The following is a 21421-nucleotide window of genomic DNA, read 5'->3' as shown; positions in this document are numbered from 1 at the left end:
ACACTGCTGCTTTTTTAAGACAGGTGACTAAGAGAAAGGACATTCAGGATTTAACCACTATAGCAGCTACTTGAAAAAGCATGGCTTTCTGAGGCCTGGACCCCTTTCCCTCCGTATTTTTTCCCTATTCCCATCACATCTGTAGTTAGCAAACCAGTCAACTGTATAAGATCAATTTAGTGAGAAACTTTAGACTTTCATTTATAAAAGAATGTGCCAATGCACAGAAGAAACCATTGCTCTTACAACAGGTCTCAATCTGAAATCCACAAATGCTAGTAAGTCAACTTTTAAATGCTTTAATTTGCTTTAAAGTTAAACCCAAGACACACTGTAGAAATCCACTGAGAAATGCTTTTTTAGGCTGAACACCTGTTTCCCCTTAGTCTTCAACAGAGCGTGTACATGTGAGTTTCACTTTACAATCACTGCAGTCCCCCTCATTGCACCAAGATCACCTAAGCTCTGTGTGTGGTAGTGCAAATGTTCTTGGTTATACCTTAATTTACAAGAGGCAATCCTGAAGGAACTCATTCTAAGCAATTGACCATTTTGCCTGTGTGTTTGTGTGTAAGGCACAACTAGACTGATTCAGTACAGGCTAGTGGGTTCCAATTGCCTCCTTCCAAGAGACAGTGCAAGGGCCCAGTAAAGAGCACCCACAAAGTGCTGGGGGCATTTATATTCAGACGCCCTCTGAACTCAAACATACAGGTTCGGGGAATCCCCTGGTGGGTCCAATGGTTAGGACTCGGCGCTCTCACTGCCAAGGGCCAGGGTTCATGTGCAGCAGAGCTGAAAAAACAAAACACAAAAAACCCCTCCAGGTTCACTTGGGTCCCGCAGAACAGTCAAGTCCACTCAGAAGCAGACTGTAGCCCAGCAGGTAGACGTTCCCACTTGCTAACACGTCCTTTCACTATGTTTGCTTTAGGCTGTTGGACCAGTTTTCTGGTTTCTTAAATCCCACCCCAAATACAGCTTCCTTGGTGACCGAACAAATATGTGACCTTACATATGAAGAGCTGCACATACCTCCCAACTTCAACAGAAAAGAAAGGCAATCTGTGCCCACTTCAAGCATGGCATTTCAATGGGAACAAAGCCCAGTGCCACTCTGCTACTCTCTTGCTCACAAGCCAGCCATGCCATTCAGACAAGAGCTGGGCTAACCCCAGGAGAGTGCCCTGCGTGAACAAGGCACCTGGGAACCATGCTAGTGCCACGGTACCCCTTCTTTCCTGAATGTCAGGACACAGTGAAGACGAGATTACAGTCCTGTAGTGTGCTCACTGCCACAGCCGGCACACATCTTCCATTGCCGTCTGTCTCAAAGAGCGCATTCATTTTCTTGAAATATGTGACAAGCACTCTTTCATTCCACAGTAAGAGCATAAGCCAGATCTGGGCCACTTGCCCATTTCTGCCACCTCTTATAGCCTGTGCCCTCAGAGCCAAAGGGTGACAGGGCAGCCCACCACTGGTTTTCAAGTGGCAGAGGGATGGGCCACCAGGACTTGGGGTGTCAGCAGGGTACATAAGCACAACTCCCTTTGGAGTGCGTTCTGTCTGATCCCTTATAAAGCCTGAACTGCTTTTAAGAGCCCAGAGCCAGCCCCTTAAGCCTCAGAACAGACTGTTTTCCCTCAGTCGAGATGTTCAGACAGGGATAACTAACCATCACAGGCTTGTGGGGATTCTTTCGGACCCGTAAGATAGAAAGAGAAAGCTTACATTACAAACAACGGGAGAGCAACGGTTTCACTTGCTTTAGGTAAAGCAGGTCAGTTCTGTTTCACACACTGCAGACATCTAGCAAAAAAAAACAGACCTATGTCAAAGTCACCTTGCCACTCAGCACAACCCAAAGGCCGGGGCAAACACAGACCACATCCACCCAGGCCTGTTCCAAAGGTTTCCTCTATTACACACGAGAGAAGTTCCACGCCGAGCCCAGGGCAGCCGCCACAGCACTGCAGCCAGTTTCTTTTTCTGGAGTATCCTTTTCGGCCTCAAACTGAGGCTGTACCTGGCGAGGGGAAATTGCAAAGGAAAACCTATTCAAGAAGGTCTACGCAAGTATCTCTCGGATAGATCACTGTTAATTCAGGCATTAAACAAACAAACAAACCAAATAAACCAGGCCTCAGTTTTCTCTAAAGCAAACTTGGGAAACTGAGTCTCAGATATCCAGATTCCACACTCAAAGGCCTTATTTTGGCCTTCAGACAGGGATAACGTCACATCATCATGGACTCAGCTCCCCACCCAGCTGCCAGCCCACAGCACAAGCAAACCATGTTTTCCTTACCAAATCCCACTTTACTTCCTTTCTCAGGAACTCATTCAATCTTATCTGCTTTATTAGAATGTGCTTGCCCTCAAGGGCAAAAACTTTCTATCTAGTGCCTAGCTGTACCCAGCGTCCCAGACCTGATACGGTGACAGTTCCTGTCCTTTTAAAGCCAGGGTCTCCCTGAGCACAAAGTGTCTAGTAGCCGAGTAAATATTTCAGCATCTTTGTGCTGTCAGTAAAAATGTCTAAAACAGTGTGGATTACTCCTTTCAGCCAGAGCACTGAAGGCCGGCTGCACAAAGGTTGTCTGATGCCAAGAAGAATCAACACCAAACAAGGTTACTTCTCCTTTGCTCACCTCTGTGTGCAAAACGATACTGCAGAGCGACCATGTGGCTTTCAGTTCTTTAAGACAGGGATTATAGATCTGTGCTGAGAGCTACTTAAAAATAGCCAGTACTATAACCTTGCTGTAATAAAAATCCCTGAGCTAAAAGTAGATCAGATCATCTCACTGTTCCTCCACATCTGCTCCTAAATAGCCACACGTGATTCTTGGTCTACACTCTAGAGCCATCTCACCCATCTTAGCATGGCTGGAGGTGGGGTCCAGGAACTTTCTACAGGTGCAGAGCCAGGTCTGAAAAGCACCACTCCTGTCTTTTAGAAATGAAGAGACAAGGCACTGGTGTGGTTACCTGGTAACAGGCTGAGACTGGAGTCTCAGTCTAACAGTGGGTTTCAACTTCAACTCTACATTTTGGGTGGGGAGTTCTTTGTCAGGGTGGTGGGGGGCCTGTCACGTACACTATAGGGTAGTTAGAGGCATTGCCTGGATCCCAGCAATACCGTCCACCCCTAGTCTAACTCAATGACCAGCTGTTACTATATCTCAATAAAGTTTAATGTCCCCCTTCCAAAATCACTTATAGCTATGTTTTTATGGCTCTTAAAAACTATTCAGGAAGGCCTACACAAGTATCTCTCAGATAGCTGCTAATGTGTGGGAAGACCCACACACCTCTGAAATCTAACAAGCCAACACTTAAAGGAACCATAATCTATGCAATTCTGTTAAAGTTAAAACTCTTACCATTTATAGAAATCTCATCACAAGGATCCTTACATCTCTGGATGGTTTTCATGTGACTTTTTTCAAAGCCCCCAGCCTACATCTTTAAAAGAGAAATATGGATAACACATTAACAGGAACAAACTTAAGATATTCATTCCCAAGAACATAAAACGTTGAGCCTCAGCAAGTTAGATTTCCTCACAACAGACGTCTTTTCAGACAGGGATAACTTTAAATCATCCTCAGCTCAACCAGTAAGGAACATTTCTAAATCTCAATCAACTTTAAAGCTCAAGTTCCAAGTCTCCCTTTTACCCATGAATGCAGTGGCATCCACTTTGGTTTCAAACAGCGACACCTAATGGCCCCAACTACACTGGCACAGAGACCATCCTCATTTCTGGATTCTGGATTCTGAGTAGGACCCCCAACTGGTCCTGAGTCAGCCAGGATTCAGAGCTGCGGTGTGTGGCAGGCTTAAGACCATCCCGGCTTTCTCATTTCTGCTGCCCACCCAAGTTCCTGCCTACATGCATTCTTACTTATTTCAGACTTCCATTCGTCACTTCTAAGCTTCTCTGCAGATGCTGGAAAGGCCTGTGGGGAATAAAAACATAAGCATGTTAAGAGTCGCTATAAAATTGTAGCCTTCCAAACAAAGTCTACCACGCCACTGATTATTAGCTGTAGAATCAAGTGAAATTGATTGGGGCTGTCCTCTATGCACTCCAACAGGAAGCCAAATATTTAGACGTTAATACCCTGGATGTTAATTGCGAGCTTGCCCCGTGAGAGGACCTGGGGACAAGCAGGGCCCCTGGGCCTGTAAGCTCAGCGCTTGGGCGGCCTTGAGGCCTGGGGGCTGCGCAGGATGGAAGAGACGTTCTCCCCCGGGAGGGACGCTGCGATGTCAAAGGTGGGCTTAGGCTCTCTCTCCCTTCAGTAGCAAAAACTCGCACCCTTTGGAAAGCGTTTTCTCACCGAGTATCTCAGTTAATCCTCCCAACCACCTACTGGGGTGGGGGTTGGGGGAACCAGGCCTAGCGTCACTATTTCGCCTTCGAGCAGCGGGAGGCCAAGTATGCTAAAGCCGTATCAAGGAATAAGCTGTTTACCGACCTCCGCAGCCTTCCCTCGGCCAAAGGGCTGAGGTTGCTGCCCTTGCTGGAACCACAAAGATGAAGCCATGACTCCCAGCCACGCAGCCCGCATCGGAAGAGGGGGCGGGCTTCCGCCTGCGCGCAAGTCTTCACGCGGAAGTCTCGCGCGAACTCTCGCGTTATTGAGAAAGGGCTGCTGGGAAATGTAGTGTTGTCAACGGCCGCTGAGGGGCGCCCGAGCCTCTGAAGCCCGGATAAGATGGTGGCCGCCACTGGGGACAGTAGAGAGCCCAGGGCGGGAGGTTTGCTCTGTATAGAAACCCCGGCGGTTAGAAAACGAAGACCGACGGTCGTTTCGGTCACAAAGTCGCTCTTTGTTGAATGAACAGGCTGTCCCTGGCCGAGATTGGCTGGGTGGTGGAGGCCGCAGAAAGTTCGCGGGGGCTTCGAGAGGAACGACTGAGGGAACTGGGGCCCCGCCGGACTTCGTAGTTAATTGCTCGAAGGATTTTATTAGAGTCATGGAGGGGGTGGTTGCGTTAGTAAAGGAAAAGGAGATTCCCGGGGAATCCGTTGTTCGACGTCCCGCTCGTTGCTCTTAGTTGGGGCGCGGGCGGCAGAGGGCGCCCGAGAGCGACGGGTCGGGCCGGGCCGGGCCGGGCTCGAAATTCCCCTGACCCCAGGGGCGCCACGCAAAAATAATTATACTTTACAAAAAGAACAGAGTAGTGTAACACCGTCTGCTACTCCTGAGCGCTGTTTTTCAGGCAGTCACCCCGGCTTTAGTTTTGAAATTGTAAAAGGGTAAAACAACAACTAGAGTCAGAGCCAGAATGTATACCTATTTGGAAATTAAATGTGCGGACTTCCCTGGCAATCCAGTGATTGACTCTGGACTTCCAGTGCAGGAAACACTGGTTCGGTCCTTGGACAGGGAACTAAGATCTCACGTGCTGCATGTCCCGCGACCAATACTAATACTAATAATAGTAAAGTTGCAAGACCATGAAGCCTTAAAACATCACCCTTACCCCATCCTCATCAGCCCTTTAACAATGATCTCAGTAGCATTTAAGTCTGGATTAAATTGTTCTGTGTGTAGTAATGTTTCGGGGACTTATTTTCAAGTTACCACATCTGTTAATGTTTGCCTTCCTTAATTTGATTGTAAGCTCTTCAAGGCAGAAGTCTAATTTGTTTTTTCTTTTTAAATTCTTCACAGACCTAGTTGGTATTCCACTGCCTCTGCTCACAGTAAGTACTCCACAAATACAATCATTAACTCAGCAATAGCTCCAATTGTGTGAAATTGGCCCCTAAGTTTCTCTGTTTTACCCTTGAAGACAAATTATTTTGTACAATACCAAAAGAAAGAATGAGGTCTCTCCCTGCAGACTAAATTTATTTCAGGCTCTAAGTGTGGAATTTGCCAAAAGCTGCTTGTGTGTAGGCAGGTGATCTGCTGGCAAAACAATAATGATAGCTAATGCTTTATAACACTTACTGTGAGACATTCACTCCTTGAGTACTTTATGGATATTAATTTGTTTCATCCTCACCACTGCATGGTGAAGTGCGTTATCACTACTCCTGTTTTTACAGAGGGGGAAAGAGGAACATTGAAATATTACATAACTTGCCCTAGTTCACACACTGGTAACTGGTGGAATCGGGGTTTGATCCTAGCCTGTAGAGTCTGTACTTTTACGATGAAGTTATACTGCACTGTGAGTATATATATATATAAATTGATCTTATATAGAAGGGCTTGGGGTTGTGGGGGAGGGGAAGGAAAACAGATTTTGTGTGTTTCCATGGGCGGTTAGAGATGAAACTGAGAAGTGGGGTGTGGATGATGGGCACCTGTTCCACTGTTTCCAGCCACTTTCTGGCAGGAATAGTGAGGATGAGAGGCTGCAGGAGCTGATCTGTGAAAGACTGAGGGCTCTGGGCTGTCGCGGGGCTGTCTTGAAAAGTGGAAGTGTTAGTCATTCAGTTGTATTGACTCTGCAACCCCATGGACTGTAGCCTGCCAGGTTCCTCTGTCCATGGGATTTCCCAGGCAAGAATACTGGAGTGGGTTGCCATTACCTTCTCCAGGGGATCTTCCCAACCCAGGGACTGAATCCGGGTCCCCTACATTGCAGACAGGGGGCTGTCTTGGGTCCCAGACTAATTGGCACCCAGTGTGCAGTGAAGGCTGTTCGTCCCAGCTCTAGAAGGGCCACTGTGCCAGAGGACACAGTGGAGCTTTCACACCTGACAGGGCCCTTGGTAAAACAGCAGCAGGCTCACGGCAGATAGGGGTGTCACGGGCTGCTGGGCTGCGGCCAAGTGACTGAGCAAAATGCAGTGAGCCCTTGTGCTTGAGTACGCGTCAGGTGCACTGCATAGGCCACCCGGAAATAACTGGGGAGCACAAAATGCGCTAGCGTTCCTGAATGAGGGCAAGGGCTCAGAGCTATTGAGAGGGAAATGCTAATGTTGTTGTGACTTCATTTGCTGGTGAGGTCTAGGCCATTTGAATTTTACATTATTCAAGGCCAGTGTAGACCTATATTTGTTACATGGAGAGTCACACAGTCTAGAGATAAGTGACAGAAGTAGATCAGAAGTTTTACAGGGCAGGAGTCCCCAGGGCTGTGCAGGGACCTTGGCTCTGATTGCAGAGGGGAAATCGGGTCAGCTGACCTGCTGCGCTCAGGCAGTCAGCTCACAGAGTTCCATTCACTGATAGGATTTCAGTTCAGTTCAGTCGCTCAGATGTGTCTGATTCTGCAATCCCATGGACTCTAGCACGCCAGGCTTCCCTGTCCATCACCAACTCCCAGAGTTCACCCAAACCCATGTCCATTGAGTTGTTGTTGCCATCCAACCATCTCATCCTCTGTCGTCCCCTTCTCCCACCTTCAATCTTTTGCAGTATCAGGGTCTTTTCAAATTAGTCAATTCTTCACATCAGGTGGCCAAAGTACTGGAGTTTCAGTTTCAGCATCAGTCCTTCCAATGAATAGTCAGGACTGATTTCCTTTAAGATGGACTGGTTGAATCTCCTTGCAGTCCAAGGGACTCTCAAGAGTCTTATTCAACACCACAGTTTGAAAGCATCAATTCTTCGACGCTCAGCTTTCTTTATAGTCCAACTCTCAACATCCATACATGATTACTGGAAAAACCATAGCTTTGACTAGATGGACCTTTGTTGGCAAAGTAACGTCTCTGCTTTTTAACATGCTCTCTAGGTTGGTCATAACTTTTCTTCCAAGGAGCAAGCATCTCTTAATTTCATGGCTGCAGTCACCATCTGCAGTGATTTTGGAGCCCAAAAAAATAAAGTCTGACACTGTTTCCCCAAATGTTTGCCATGAAGTGATGGGACTGGATGCCATGATCTTAGTTTTCTGAATGTTGAGTTTTAAGCCAACTTTTTCACCCTCTTCTTTCACTCTCATCAAGAGGCTCTTTAGTTTTTCTTCACTTTCTGCCATAAGGGTGGTGTTATATGCATATCTGAAGTTATTGATATTTCTCCTGGCAATCTTGATTCCAGCTGTGCTTCTTCCAGCCCAGCATTTCTCATGATGTACTCTGCATATAAGTTAAATAAGCAGGGTGACAATATACAGCCTTAACGTACTCTTTTCCCGATTTGGAACCAGTCTGTTGTTCCATGTCCAGTTCTAACTGTTGCTTCTTGACCTGCTACAGATTCCTCAGGAGGCAGGTCAGGTGGTCTGGTATTCCCATCTCTTGAAGAACTTTCCAGTTTGATGTGATCCACACAAAGACTTTGGCATAGTAAATAAAGCGGAAGTAGATGTTTTTCTGGAACTCTCTTGCTTTTTTGATGATCCAGCGGATGTTGGCAATTTGATCTCTGGTTCCTCTGCCTTTTCTGAATCCAGCTTGAACATCTGGAAGTTCATGGTTCATGTACTGTTGAACCCTGGCTTGGAAAATTTTGAGCATTACCTTCCTAACATGTGAGATTAGTGCAATTGTGTGGTGGTTTGAGCATTCTTTGGCATTGCCTTTCTTTGGGATTGGAATGAAACTGACCTTTTCCCAGTCCGGTGGCCACTGCTGAGTTTTCCAAATTTAAGACTTGGGATTATTTGAAAACTGTCTTCCCAGATGGCTCAGTGGTAAAGAATCCACCTGCCAATCTGCCTCCAGGAGACCCTGTAGACGTGGGTTCAGTCCCTGGGTGGGGAAGAGTCCCCTGGCGAAAGAAATAGCAAGCTGCTCCAGTATTCTTGCCTGGGAATTCCCATGGATAGAGGAACCTGTTGGGCTACAGTCCATGGGGTCGCAAAGAGTGGGACACAACTGAGCAACTGAGCACACACATTGGAAAGCCACATTAATAGAAAGGAGTCTTTAAATATTGAGGTTAATGTCTTAACTGGAAAGTTGTGTTTAATTTTATGAATAAGAACACGAAGGAGGAGCAGTATTTCCCGAGCAGTTAGCTGCTTACATGGGGAGCAGTTGCACCAGTGATATTCCCGGAAGTTCACCTGTGTGGCAGGCACCCTTAGCCCCACCACTGCCCTTCCTCCATGTGATGAACACCGCAGAGCTGCTGGGAGGCAAGCCCCGTCTCTGCCCCAAGGAGTGAGTCTTGAATAGTCTGCACCAGGGTCATGAAAAATCTCTTCCCTTCGCCAGGAATTGGTTTAGAAAGTGGTCTGCAATGCAGTTCTGCCACATTTGGGAAGGTTTTCTAATTTTGAAAAACAGTAGCTTCCCTTCTAGTTTTGGGACCCGGTGAAGTGATGCCTGAGACCATGGAAGCCATCTTGTTGCTGCTTGAATAGCAAGCCAACTGCTGCTTCCTAGGAAGAGCAGAAGGTCAGCAGTGATGGATAGAAGCAGCTTGAGTCCTTGAAGATGCTTTTGAGGTGCTGGAGAAGCCAGTCCCGATGTCCCCAGCCTTTAGACCTTTAGTTTGATTCAGAGACACATATTTTTACATGTCAATATTTCTGAATGTGGGAGGCATCCTGTGAGCACTAGTTTGAGTGAAATACAGAGTGGGAGATTTTAAAAAAGAAACCTCTTTGCTGTTTAAGCCATCTTAAGCTGGGTGTTCCATTAGAATGATATGACTGTAAATGATAGGATTGACATATCCCAAATCGTCCTCTCTTTTTTGTTGATGATTATTCTCAGGAAGAATGGGTCATAGCAAAATAAAGATGACAAACTGACACAATCAAATTACCATCCTGAAAAAAATAATAGCTGGTATATAGTGTTGACTACATACTAGGCACTGTTTTAAGTGCCTTTAAAAAAAAAACCACTTTATATACTGGACCTCTGTAGTGGTCCACTGATTAAGGATCTGCCTGCCAGTGTAGTAGACACAGGTTTGATCCCGTGTCTAGGAAGTCTCCACATGCCACAGGGCAACTGAGCCCGTGCTCCACAAAGAGTAGCCCCCTGCTCGCCGCAACTAGAAACAACCCTTATCCAGCAATGAAGACCTAGCACAACCAAAGATAAATAAATAGAAGAATATACATATTTTTTAAAACCCCTTTAATTGAGATCTGAGTGACATACAAAAAGCTGCCCAAATTTAACGTATAAAACTTGATGACCCTAAGCACCTTCAGTTGGCTATCTCATTTGACTCTCACAACAGCCCTGTCATTATCCTTCCGTTTTTCAACTCAAGGGCAGAAAAATGAAAGTCATCTGTGTGTGAAGGCACTGGAACTCAGTTGAGCCTCCAGACCTATGGTCTTAACCATTGTGCTGGGTTTCCTGGAAAGATACACTGTAACAGTGGCTCATGTTTTGCTAACTCCAGTGATTTTAATTCATCCAGCTCAAAAGCACATCCTCAAAGCATAGAGGATATTTTCTACTTCAGTTTCTCAGGACTGTGAAAGAGGGCCACAAATCCCATTCAGCAGAAATCTGGGACCATTGCTCAGAGCTTTTAACTTTTTGGAGGAGAAGAAACAGGACAACATGTACCCTGTTTATTGAGAATGGTTGACCTTGGGTTGCAGTGGATTCCTTCCTGTGGTGACCAGTAGCACACGTTTCATTTGCCTGCTCTGCAGATCTGTTGCCTCTCATAAAATTATTGCTTAATAGGCTTTTTAAAAATAAGTGAATTTGAAGGATACATAATATGCCGTTGACCTTTCCTCCTGTTTTCTGGATGTGACTCCCCTTCCCAGAAATCCCTTCTCATAACTGCTGCAGCACCTGCTCTCATGCTGTTTGTCTCCTTTGCCTGGACATTTCCTTCCCTTCATCCTTCCCTTTGTACGTATTAAATCCCGACTGATGCTTCAGCATCTCCTCCGCGAAGTCTGACCTGAGATGCTCAGACAGTCCCTTAGCTCCTTCCAATGTTCCCACGGTTGGCTGATGTAGCGCATGCTCTGCGACCAAGCGGACCTGGAGTCGGGTCCCAGCTCTGCTCATTTGAGGTAAGTAACCCCTGGCGGATGACTTCACCTCTCTCTGAGGCTCCTTATCTGCAGCAGGAAGAGGTGAAGGCTCTCACAAACCCGGTAGGACCGTTTTAGAACTGCATGCAACGCACCTAGCCTGCCCAGGGAGGCACACAGTAAGTGGAGCTCTTATTATGTGAACATACTTCTCTTAATACCCAGTATTTTTTTATGATAATTTGTTTTCATGTCTGGCTTTTCCACTAGACTGTAAGCAAGATAAGAGTCAAAGCTTTATTCTTGTTAGTTTTTTTAACTCTTTAAGTCATCTTTATTGAGGCATAATTTACATACAATAAAATGCATCCATTTAAAAATGTACAGTGCAGTAGTCCAATAAGAGTATACACCTATGCAACCATGACCCCTTCATGGTTTAGAACGTTTTCATCCCCCAGAGATCCCCTTCACACCCGTTTACAGTCAATCTCCATCCAGCCCTGGCCCCACACAACCACTGATGTGCTTTGTGTCACTACAGCTTCGTTTTGCCCGTTCTAGAATTTCATATAAATGGAACCCTACAGCAGGTACTCTTTTGTGTCTGGCTTCCCTCAATTACCCATGCTGTGGCTTATAACACTTCTTCATTTCCTTTTTAATTACTGAATATTATTCCGTCAGATAAATATACCACAATATTTTTATCCATGCACATGTTGATGGACATGTGGGCTGTTGGAACTATGATTAATAAAGCTGCAATGAAAGTTTTCATTCCTCTTGGATAACTGCAAGGAAAACTGCCAAACTGATATCCCCAGTGGTTTGTGTTGCTTACATTCCCCCAAGCAATGTATTTCAGAGTTACGCTGGTTCCACACACTCACCAGACCTGTTATGGTCAGCCTTAACGTTAGCCATTCTTGTGGGTGTGTTGTAGTACCTCACTGTGGTCTTAACATGCATCTCCCTGTTGACTGTGATGTTGAACATCTTTCTGTGTATATTGGTCCTGCGTGTACTTCTTTGTGACGAGTCTATTAAAACCCTCCCTTTTTTATTGGCCTATCGTGTTACTGAGTTGTGAAAGTTCTTCATATATTCTGGACACAAGTCCTTTCTCAGATATTTGCTTGGGAGATACTTTCTCCTAGCCTTTCCGGTTTTGGTTTAGTCCCGTTTATCCACTTTGTTTTTATGGTTAGTGCTTTCTATTTTCTGTTGTCAAGATTTTCCTTTCTCTGTTGAATCACCTTTGTCCTGTCTTCGGATCCCATCCATCTGTGTGTATGTCTTTTGGAACTGCTGCCTCTGCCCCCCAGCCCCCGCCACACTGTCTTGAACTCTGATCACGCCCCCTCACCCTAGTAAGACCACCATGGTCTGCATGTTCTGCACCCCCCGCCCCCCCGCTGCAGGCAGGAGACTGTCTGAGGCAGATGCCCAGGAAGTCATGAGGTCACCATCCTGTGTGCTGCCTGTTGTCAAGTGTCTGTTTCTTATATTTTGCTCAGTTTTCTAGTTGTTTGTGGCAGGAAGTCTTAATTCATTTTGGCATCCACAGTGCCTGGCACACAGACACTCCATAAATGTCTGTTGAGTGAGCGAGTCCTTGTTAGCACCTCCAGACAGAGTCCATCAGAGTCTCTTTTGATTGGGAGAAGTTCTGGGGCCCCCAGAGGTCATCAGATGGATCCCCTTCATCTTAGTAGACAGTTCTTTTCCTGAGGACGGTCTTTAGTCCTTTACGTCGCCAGCACCAGCCCACCTGAGTTCAACACATGCCTGTTAAATGGGGAGATGGAGGTCCAGAGAAGGAATGGTCACGTGGCCAGGCAGTGTCTGGCTGGGAGAACTGGGCCTCCCAGGCCGAGGTCTTGGTCTTGTTCTAACTGGCAGGGCAGGCACTGTCTTTTTCTTCGCTGTCTCACTCCCAACACCTAATACAAGATTTGTATGTTGTGGGCTCCCAATATGTGCTTGTCAAATAAACAAGCAAGTGAATACATTAATAGTCTCCTTTAATGCTTAATTCAGCTGACTTCTGCATGTGACCTTAAGTGGACGTGTGTGTCTTCACCGAAGGATGGGACTGGCCCTTCCCACTTAGGCTTACAGGTCATGGTCATCGGCTACTTCTGTTTTCATTTTCTGTCCACCCTCTAGGCTTAGTCCCCACTAGGGGGCATGTGCATCCCACAGAGAGGGTCTGTAGTCCTTAGGTACCAGGACTCGTTTCCAGTTTAAGTCAGGGGCTCCCTCTCGAAGCCACTTGCTCGAAGCCCTCCCCCTCCTCCAGTTCCCCCTCCAGCCAGTCTGCTGACTATGTCCTCTCTCTCTGCCCTGGTTGAAGGGGACAGCAGATTGGCAGTGGCTCTGAGTGCTGGCCTCTCTGTCTGTCTGCCAGTGGCCACTGCCTCCTCCCTAAGAGGATGACAGATCCTGCGGAGCCCGCTCTCCTTTCCCCTGTCAGCTGGCAAGCAAGGACTAGCCGTTTCAGGACCCAGTGTCTACCCTGGAACCATGGGTTCCAGAAGAGAGAGCACACAGATAACCCTGGCAGAGCCTCCCAGCCCACCTACAGAGGCACCGCCCGGGTGGGGCCGCGACTGGTTCCTTGTGCCTGGAGGCTGGGTCACCCTGGCTTTCCTGAAGACTCAGGCCCTTCCTGCTCCGCCAGCTCACGAGCTCCGGTATCATGTTGCCCGGGCGCAGGTCCTGGCTTTGCCACCAGCTGTGAGTGACCTTGAATGAGTTATTGGGTCAATGAGGTTAACAGCAGTTCCTGCCTCATAAGTGAGACAGTGCTTATAAATAAAGCTCTTGGCACAGCGCCTGGCACAGAGTGTGTGAGACCTATTAGCCATTATTATTAATAGTAGTAGTATCATTATCATTATCATCAAAGTAAACCTCGGTATCAGCCACTTGGCTCTTCTGTTGAGGCTCTGTCTCAAGATCTGGGGCTTCTCTCTAGCAGTGGGGCGCCTGCAGAGGGGCCCCCGGGAGCAGCGGGGCCAGCTGGGCCCCCTGCTGTTGTGTCATCGTGGCCGCCTCAGATGGGGCCATGTCCCACCAGTCTAGGACCAGGCCTCTGCTCTTTGCCCCCGCCCAGGACTGTCTTGTCCGAAGACACACAGTCACACGTTTGGGATGGGCTGGTGCTCTCCCCGGTTGCTTCTGCACCCCAGGGTCACGCCAGACACAGCTGCTGTGGCTGCCTCCCTTGCTCCCCCGCCCCACCCCCGCTGCCTCATAAGCTCTCTGGTCGTGTCCCAGTCTCCCAGGCTCCAGGAGACTGGCAGCGGCCCTGAGCCTCAGCTGCAGAAGTCGCAGACGACAGCACCTCCCTGCCTCCCGCTGCTGCCCTCGGCTGCCCTGCAATTCTGAGCAGCCTTTTCCCTGTCACTCAGGCTTCCACGGCAGGGAGATTAGCATTCAGACGGAGGGTGGAAGAGCATCAGGGCAACCGCCGCCTGTCTTCTCTGGAGCTGAGAAGCGGAGCCTCTAGGGGGGCAGGTGTCCAGGCCAGGACCGTCCCTACCCCCTGGAAGTTGGGATGGGGTACTAGGTACCCAGAAGCGACAGCAGCAGGCTCTTGTACCATCTCACTGGGTGCTGGGTCTTACTCGGTGGCCCCCACCCAGCAGTGCCACCCTCTGCTGTTTATTTCAGAGTTGCCCAGTGCCCGATGGTCGTCTGTGTGGAAAGACAGGTCAGGAGGGGCTCTGGGAAAGAGGGGAGGGACTCTAGCTGTTAGTTACCTACTGATTGTTCTGTAATTGTTCAGTAACTGACAGTTTACAAACACAATCCCACTAGCCTACATATATTGAACACTTAGTAACGTGGTAAGCACGCTACACACATTATCTAATTTAACATCAATCCTGTGAGACAGGAAACTAACACTATTATCTCCGTGGTATAGATGAGGAAACAGGCACCGAGATGTTCAGTAACGTACCCAAGGCCACAGAGGTATGAAGTGGTGGTGGAGTCAAGATTTCAACCTGATGCTCTGACCCTGGGCCCCTCGCTCTCAAATCCTAGATCATTATTTCCTAACAGCCCACACCCTGGACCAGGAGGGACCCAGCTCTCTCTCTTGAGTCTCCCTTAATCCCCTCCCTCTTGTTAGAGCTGATCTACCAAGCCTCTGAACTTTTCTGCTCTCATATCCAAGCAGCAGCTCTTACCAAGGAAATGGGAGGGAGAGGGACTCAGCCTCTCGGGAACACTGGGTCCACCCCCCCGCACGGGCTTCAACCCAGCTGCTGGAACTGGAGATAGTGGGCCGAGGAAGGGGCACCTCGGCCCTGGGCAGCCTCCTGAAGAGGAGTTCTCGGCCGAGGGTGGCAACTCTGCAATAGGAGCTGCCAGCGTGCAGACTGTGCAGAGCCCAGGGGTGGGAGAGCCCTGAGAATAAGAGGCGAGCGTGGGCCGGGCGTGTGGGGAAGGTGTAAACACAATCTGCTCCCACCAAAGCCAGCCTGCTCCCTGGGGAGGAGAGCCCCTCCCAGCCAGCCCACATGGCACCCCGGCTGCCAGGGCCTGGGCAGCCTCCAAGCCCGGCAGACACCTCCCCCCACCTCCAGCAGCCCCTTCCTCTTGGTTTCCCTCCCTTCTTCCGGCTAATGGTCCCCAGGGGCGCCTTCACCTCCTGGGCAGGCTCTGAGAACAGGGCTGCAAAGGGGTGTCACTCTGTGGATGTGTGTCTGGGCGGTGAGCCAGCCCCGGTGCAGCAAGCTGACCTTGCTCTGACAGTTCCTCAGCCCAGTGGAAGGAGACAGGCAGAGAGCGGCAGCCAGGATGAAGTGACAGGAATATGGCAAAGAGATTAGAGAATGAACCCAAAGGTAGATCAGGGAGCACAGGCCAGGTCCTGGGAACAGTGCCCTCTGGCCCTCAGCCTGTGAGTCCTGCCACCAGAACAGTGATGCCTCCCGGCGAAAGACAGGCTGATGGGAGCTAAGACAGGCTGATGGGAGCTGAGACAGGTGGTCACGAACTTGCGGCCCCTGTCAGGCGGGCAGTGGGGCTCTGACTCAGCTCCAGCACGGAGCTCCTTGCCCTGGGGCGACCCTTCCCTTGCCTCCGCCCTGCCCTACTTTTGAGGCTCCCACGGAACTGCCAGGCTCCCTGCAGCAGGCTGCACCTCCTCCCTGTCCCTTGAGAGTGGGTTTCCCGAGTCTGCTGCATCTCAGCCTTCCCTGCTGTCTACAGAAGCTCCTCTTTCTCGAAAGTCAGGGAGCGGGGCCGGCCGGCCAGGCAGAGGCCTCGCTCCTGGCGGGAGGGTGAGCAGTAGGAGCTGGAGGGGGAGGAGAGATGCACGTGGGAGGAGGGGGGCTTGGGAAGATGAATGGTTGCAAGGCAGTGGGCAGCAGCTGCCTGCCTGGTCTGCACCTGGATCTCAGGGAGCAGAAGCGGAAATCTGCTTTTATCTCCACTCGGGATCGGGCAGGATCGTAAAGAGAGAAAATGGCAGAGCAGCTGGGGGCAAAGGAGGCCACCGCCGCCTCTACTGAGCAGTCAGCAGACTGACAAAAACAAGTGTCACGCTTCTCCCTTCCCACACGCTACTGTCCGGTTGGAACACAGGCTCGCATGCACAAGTGTGTGCACACACGCACGCACGCACGCACGCCATGAGGACAAGCAGTGGGTTGCTTCCATCCAGCTGCAGGCAGACACCTCATAGACCCAGCTGGCCCTTCCTAGTGATCGTTTCAGCAGAGCCGCCAGCAGGGTGAGCTCTGGGGACTGGGCAGAGGCAAACGTCACAGAACGTGAGTGCCACTGCCACCAAGTGACACCACACAGCCCTGGACAAGCTGAGCTGCCAGTGATGGGTGGCCAGGCCAGTGAAACCGCTTCTTCCCCTGAGCAGCTGCAGATTCCAGGTGGTTTCAGGAGGCTTACACCCCTCCCCCTTATGAGCCTGGGGGTCTCCCATTTTCTGGCTGAGTGACGCTGGGTAAGTCAGCGAACCTCTCTGCGCGTTTCCTCGTTTCTGAACCGTGGGTGATCACGTGACCAGCGTGCATGAGTTATTGTGAAGGTTCAGCAGAGGACGACAGGCAGCCCCTCCTTGGTAAACGTGAGCCACGGCTGTCCCTCACTTCTGGAGTCTCCTCATTCCTTACTGTTCCCTCCTGTCGCCCCAGGTGGCAAGAGTTGCCCCAGAGTTAACAGGGCTGGGGCACCCCACTGAGTCCCTCCCTCTGGGTGGCCTCCGAGGAAGGGAGCCTGTCCCAGAGCTCAAGCTCCTCCACCCCTCCCGCCTGCCCAACCAGGCCCGCTTCTCCAGGAGCCCCACGCCAGGACCTGGGGTGGTGCAGACCTGTGGTCCGGGCTGAAAGGGGAGTCTACCTTCTCGACAACTGCTTTCCCTGGTCCCTCTCCTGCAGCTGCTGCTTCCAGCACATCATCCTTCTGGGGTGGGGGGCACACCGGGACTTAAGCTGAAAGAGAAAAACCAGCTGATGGGCTGGCTCTCCCATCCCAGAGCGGGGGCTTGTATTACAGAGTGGACATCCCAGAGTGCCACCTCTCCCTCAGAAGTCCTCTAGACAGCACTCAGGCCACCAGCAGGACCACCACCTCATCCCCAGGCCTAGAACATGCTGTTGAGATGACTCCTCATTCACTTAAAACTAACCCTTACGTTGTGACCTGGAACTCAACAGGTAGGAGCCGCCGGAAGGAGTCCACCCTCCTACCCTCAGCCTCTGTCGTGACCACAGCCTGGTCCGCTCCCCTGCGGCCAGGCCTTGTGGACTCTGTGTCCTTCCCGCCTTGTCCCCAGCTCTACCCTCCGACCTCGAGGCTGCAGACCCTGCCCTACCTGCTGTGGCCAGCTGATCCCAGGCCCTCGGGCTGAGCTCCACCTCAAGAGACCAGGGCTTACTTCAGAGGCTCTTTCTCCCTAAACAGGAAAGAATACAGAGTCAGAGGACTGGAGGGGATGACCCGCCCCTGTTCCCAGTCTTCTTTCTCCCAGCCCTGCATCTAGAGATTCACCCTACAATAGAGGAGCAGGAGCCCCCACCCCCAGGAGCCAGTTGGAATTGACGACAGTGGAATTGGAGAGCAGAAATTCCCCATCTACCACCGCCGCCCCCACAGGCCAGCCTCCCGCGGAGCCGCCTCAGTCTCTGGATTCCCCTAGGTCTGGAAGAGGGGTAGATGGGAGGCCAGTTTCTCCAGTTAGCTGAGTCCCAAGGAGTTAACAGTCCTGGCAAGGCCACAGCAGACCAGGCCAGGCCAGATGGTCCCAGATTTGGCCTTTTCTTTCCTGACAGGAGCTCCAGGGGCATTTCATGTGGAGGAGATGGACTCTGAAGTCAGAGACCTGCCGGTCCCACGCCAGCCACACACTGGGCAGACAACCTCGAGCAAGTCATTTCCATCTCCCTCTCCCTCCGTTTCCTGCAACACTGACAAAAGCCAGAAATACTTGAAGGGCCGGACCTCTAGGGCCAGGGACTCTTTTGAGTGAGTTAATGTATGAGAGCCCCCGGGGAAGAATAAAGCACTGATCTCATAACAGCAAGAGAGAACCTGGTGTTAATTGAGCAGTTACTCTGTGCCCAGTGCATTATAATGGTTATCTCACTCAAACCTCACAGAAACCTTGCAACCGCTCTGTTATTAATCTCAGTTTACGTATAAATAAAAGATTACATAATTCGCCCACAAGCTCTCAGTAAGAGGGGAGGTGGGATTTAAACTCAGGCTGCCCCACTCCAGGCTTCCCTGGTGGCTCAGTGGTAAAGAATCCACCTGCCAATGAAGGAGACATGGGTTTGATCCCTGGGTCGGGAAGATCCCCTGGAAGAGGAAATGGCAACCCACTCTGGTTGCCCAAGAAACCCCATGGGCAGAAGAGCCTGGTGAGCTACAGTCCATGGGGCTGCCCAGTGCCAGACACGACAGCCACTGAGCACGCATGCCTGCCCCACGCTAGACCCAAACCCCACAGTGAGGACCAGGGCACTTTCCTGGAGGACCAGTGGTTAAGGCACCGCCTTCCAGTGCAGGAGGTGCAGGCTGGATCCCCAGTCGGGGAATTAAGAGGAAGGGCATCACAGAAATGACTCTCCTTCCTGTACAGGCCCTGGGCTTCCTGGAGATCCAGGGGAGGTCGGAGAGATGGAGTTGGAGGTGGGCAGGGAGCCGGGGAACATGGTTCTGACATTCCAGACCTAGGGGAATCCAAAGACTGAGAAGTAAGACCCATGTTCTATTTCCCATCTCAACCTATCTAGGGGTCACACTGCAGGCACATTCCCCACACCCTTGACGAGGCATGGGGCGCCTAGACAAGCGGGCAAGTGCATGCTGTCTGTCTCAGCCATCTGAGTCTGTGGGGAGACAGCCTCCTCCCAGGGTCCCCGGAAGCCCAAGGCCATCACACTCTGTCTTTCACGGGGAGTAAGAGGAGCAGTGCCAGGGGCTCGGAAGAAGCTGTTATAGGAGAAAGCGTCCCTCTGCAGCTAGGCCCCTACACCAGGTGGGCCTGCAGGCACAGACCAACATCTCCCACAGTGTGTCCCTAATAAATACTGGTCGATTTTTCAGTATATTGTTGGGCACAGAGCCCCTCTCATCAAAGGACACTAGTCACCTGGGGAAGGAAAAGTCCAGACGTTGCCCCCCTGCCCAAACTTCACCCCTTCTAAAGGCCACATGGCTTCAGAAGAGGGAAGAGTTAACTTTCTGGCCACTGGAGACAGCGTCCTGCCCGCAGGGGCTGCCCAGCCAATGGCACTCTGTGCTGGTGACGTCATGCGCCTCCCGCGCCTTCTATTGGGGACCGGACAGCGAATCCTGCTGGAGGTTCAGGCAGTGGAGCTGCCGAGGCTGGGCGGGGCCCTCGGGAGAAGGAGGGGGAAGGGAAGGCAGGCCGAGCATCACAGAGCTGCTGCTGCCTCCTCCCTCTCTCCTCTCCCCCTGGGGCCCTGGGGACCACCCCACACTCGGACACAGAAGACAGAACAGTCTGGGTCCACAGGGGAAGGCTGGGACTCCCATACCCAGCTGGAGAAAACAGACATTCAGCCTACCCAGTAGGCACACAGGGAACAGGGGAGCTGGGGTGACACACACACACGTACACCCCAGGGCCTGGGCAGGGACTCGGGACAGTGGCAGCCTCCTTCATGACGCCCTCCCTGCCCCACCCCAGGCTCTTCTGCCTTACCTGCCTGATGACTGGAGGTCTGTTTCCAAGCTGCTGCCCGAAACTGCCCCATCGACTCCACTGGGCTCTCTGCGGGAGGGAAAAGAGGTCGGCAGAGATGTGGGCAACACCCGAATCCCCAGAGCTCAGATCCCGGACCCAAGACCCCTATCCTGCTTCTCTGCAAGACCTAAGGCATATTGGGTTCTGGGGACCAGAAGCTGCAGCCAGCATCCTTGAAGAACTCCGAGTGCCCCCTACTCCAATAGGAAGCCTCTCAGGGCTCCCCGGCAAGTCCCTCCCAGCCTCCCTGCGAGTCCAGGCAGCCCCTGCCTGCCTTCAGCCCAATCATTTTCCCCACCCCAGCCCATGGCCCAGTGATTTTCTCACGGTTGGACCCGGTTGGCAAATCGGCGGCGCCAGAGCATGGCCAAGGTGCTGAGCAGGAAGAGGGTGGTGCACATGTCTCAGCTGCCCCATCCCCTCCGGACCGAGTCTGCAGGAGAAGGCCAAGATGGCCCCCGCCAGCTCTCCCGAGCCCCTGCCCTCCGTCCTGAAGTTCCTGCTGGCGATGGATTAGGAGGCTCAAGCTGATTAGTGGGGTCAGCAGACCCGACCTTGTGAAGCCTGATTAACCTCACTGGGCCCAGGTTGTCCCCCCAGTGGCGGGGTGACTCACCCACTGTCTGTTGTGGATGTAGATATGACTAAGCGCTGGGCCTGGCCCTCTAGGGGCTTAGAGTCTAAAACAAACTCCCTGGCAAGTTAAACAAATGGCCACCACCCACCGCGGAGAGACTCAGGCGAATAAAGACGCCTACAGAACTCTCAGGGAATTACAAGCATCAGGAGACACTTCAGAGAGAAGTTGGGCTCTCTCATCTTGGCTGAATTTGCAGGGGCTCAGGGAAGAGTGGGCCCCCAGACAGAAGACTCTGCCAGGGCTGCAGGCGTGAAAACTCAAGGCATGTTCCAGCAACTGGAATTCGAGTATTGGTGGAGCCATGATGTCACAGGGGAGGTGTCAGGAGGGGAGGAAGAATATAGATGATGAAGCCAGAAAGACAAGGGAGGCCAGGGAGCGAAGGGCTGGCTAAATGGTTCACTTCTAACCTCTGGACAGTCCTCACCCAATGCTTCTGATTATATACCCTCTTCAGTAAAAACCAGAATTTAAGTGTGCCCCCCCAAAAGAAACATATGGGTGCACTCATAAAGGAATTATATGCATCCACTCAAAAATTATACACTGTATTACTGTGCAAATGCAGTCCTGCCACCAGAGACATGAATAAAGCTTGTAAAGGTTGAGATAAAAGTAAATTTCTCCTACTTTTTGTCCAC

The 21421-nt window shown here is 50.9% G+C and overlaps 1 protein-coding gene, 2 long non-coding RNA genes and 2 other non-coding genes across 6 annotated transcripts; 1 reads left to right on the top strand and 4 right to left on the bottom strand.

The window, feature by feature from the left end:
- Window positions 1–283: 283 nt before the first annotated feature.
- On the bottom strand, window positions 284–4655 carry LOC120866784. 2 transcript variants are annotated; one of them, XR_005721731.1, is made up of 5 exons: window positions 4491–4655; window positions 3914–3968; window positions 3390–3471; window positions 1735–2029; window positions 284–795 (listed from the first exon to the last, which is right to left on the bottom strand). It is a non-coding gene; the product is annotated as an uncharacterized LOC120866784 (long non-coding RNA). The 2 variants fall into 2 exon arrangements; XR_005721730.1 differs by having other exon boundaries at window positions 284–2029; window positions 4491–4652.
- Window positions 2176–2260, bottom strand: LOC120867454. The gene has a single exon (XR_005721882.1). It is a non-coding gene; the product is annotated as a small nucleolar RNA R38 (small nucleolar RNA).
- On the bottom strand, window positions 3545–3622 carry LOC120867453. Its single transcript, XR_005721881.1, has one exon. It is a non-coding gene; the product is annotated as a small nucleolar RNA R38 (small nucleolar RNA).
- An 11902-nt stretch (window positions 4656–16557) lies between the features above and the next one.
- Window positions 16558–18455, top strand: LOC120866786. Its single transcript, XR_005721734.1, has 2 exons — window positions 16558–16870; window positions 18198–18455. It is a non-coding gene; the product is annotated as an uncharacterized LOC120866786 (long non-coding RNA).
- PRCD (photoreceptor disc component) lies at window positions 17592–20541 on the bottom strand. The gene is made up of 3 exons (XM_040244662.1): window positions 20468–20541; window positions 20099–20167; window positions 17592–17821 (listed from the first exon to the last, which is right to left on the bottom strand). Exons 1-3 carry the CDS (start codon window positions 20539–20541, stop codon window positions 17800–17802), a joined length of 165 nt encoding a protein of 54 aa, XP_040100596.1. The 3' UTR covers window positions 17592–17799.
- Between the last annotated feature and the right edge of the window lie 880 nt (window positions 20542–21421).

Source organism: Oryx dammah, unplaced genomic scaffold, assembly GCF_014754425.2.
Source record: "Oryx dammah isolate SB20612 unplaced genomic scaffold, SCBI_Odam_1.1 HiC_scaffold_8, whole genome shotgun sequence".
In the NCBI taxonomy this organism is placed as follows: domain Eukaryota; kingdom Metazoa; phylum Chordata; class Mammalia; order Artiodactyla; family Bovidae; genus Oryx; species Oryx dammah.
This window is presented reverse-complemented; position numbering and strand designations above follow the sequence as displayed.

Excerpts from the sequence above, each read along its gene's own strand:
- PRCD (XM_040244662.1), bottom strand. The coding sequence starts at position 20,541 with ATGTGCACCACCCTCTTCCTGCTCAGCACCTTGGCCATGCTCTGGCGC. Across the intron at positions 20,168-20,467 it reads TTTGCCAACCGGGTCCAACC|AGAGCCCAGTGGAGTCGATG; the intron begins GTGAGAAAATCA and ends TCCCTCCCGCAG. Across the intron at positions 17,822-20,098 it reads GACCTCCAGTCATCAGGCAG|GGAGAAAGAGCCTCTGAAGT; the intron begins GTAAGGCAGAAG and ends TTTCCTGTTTAG.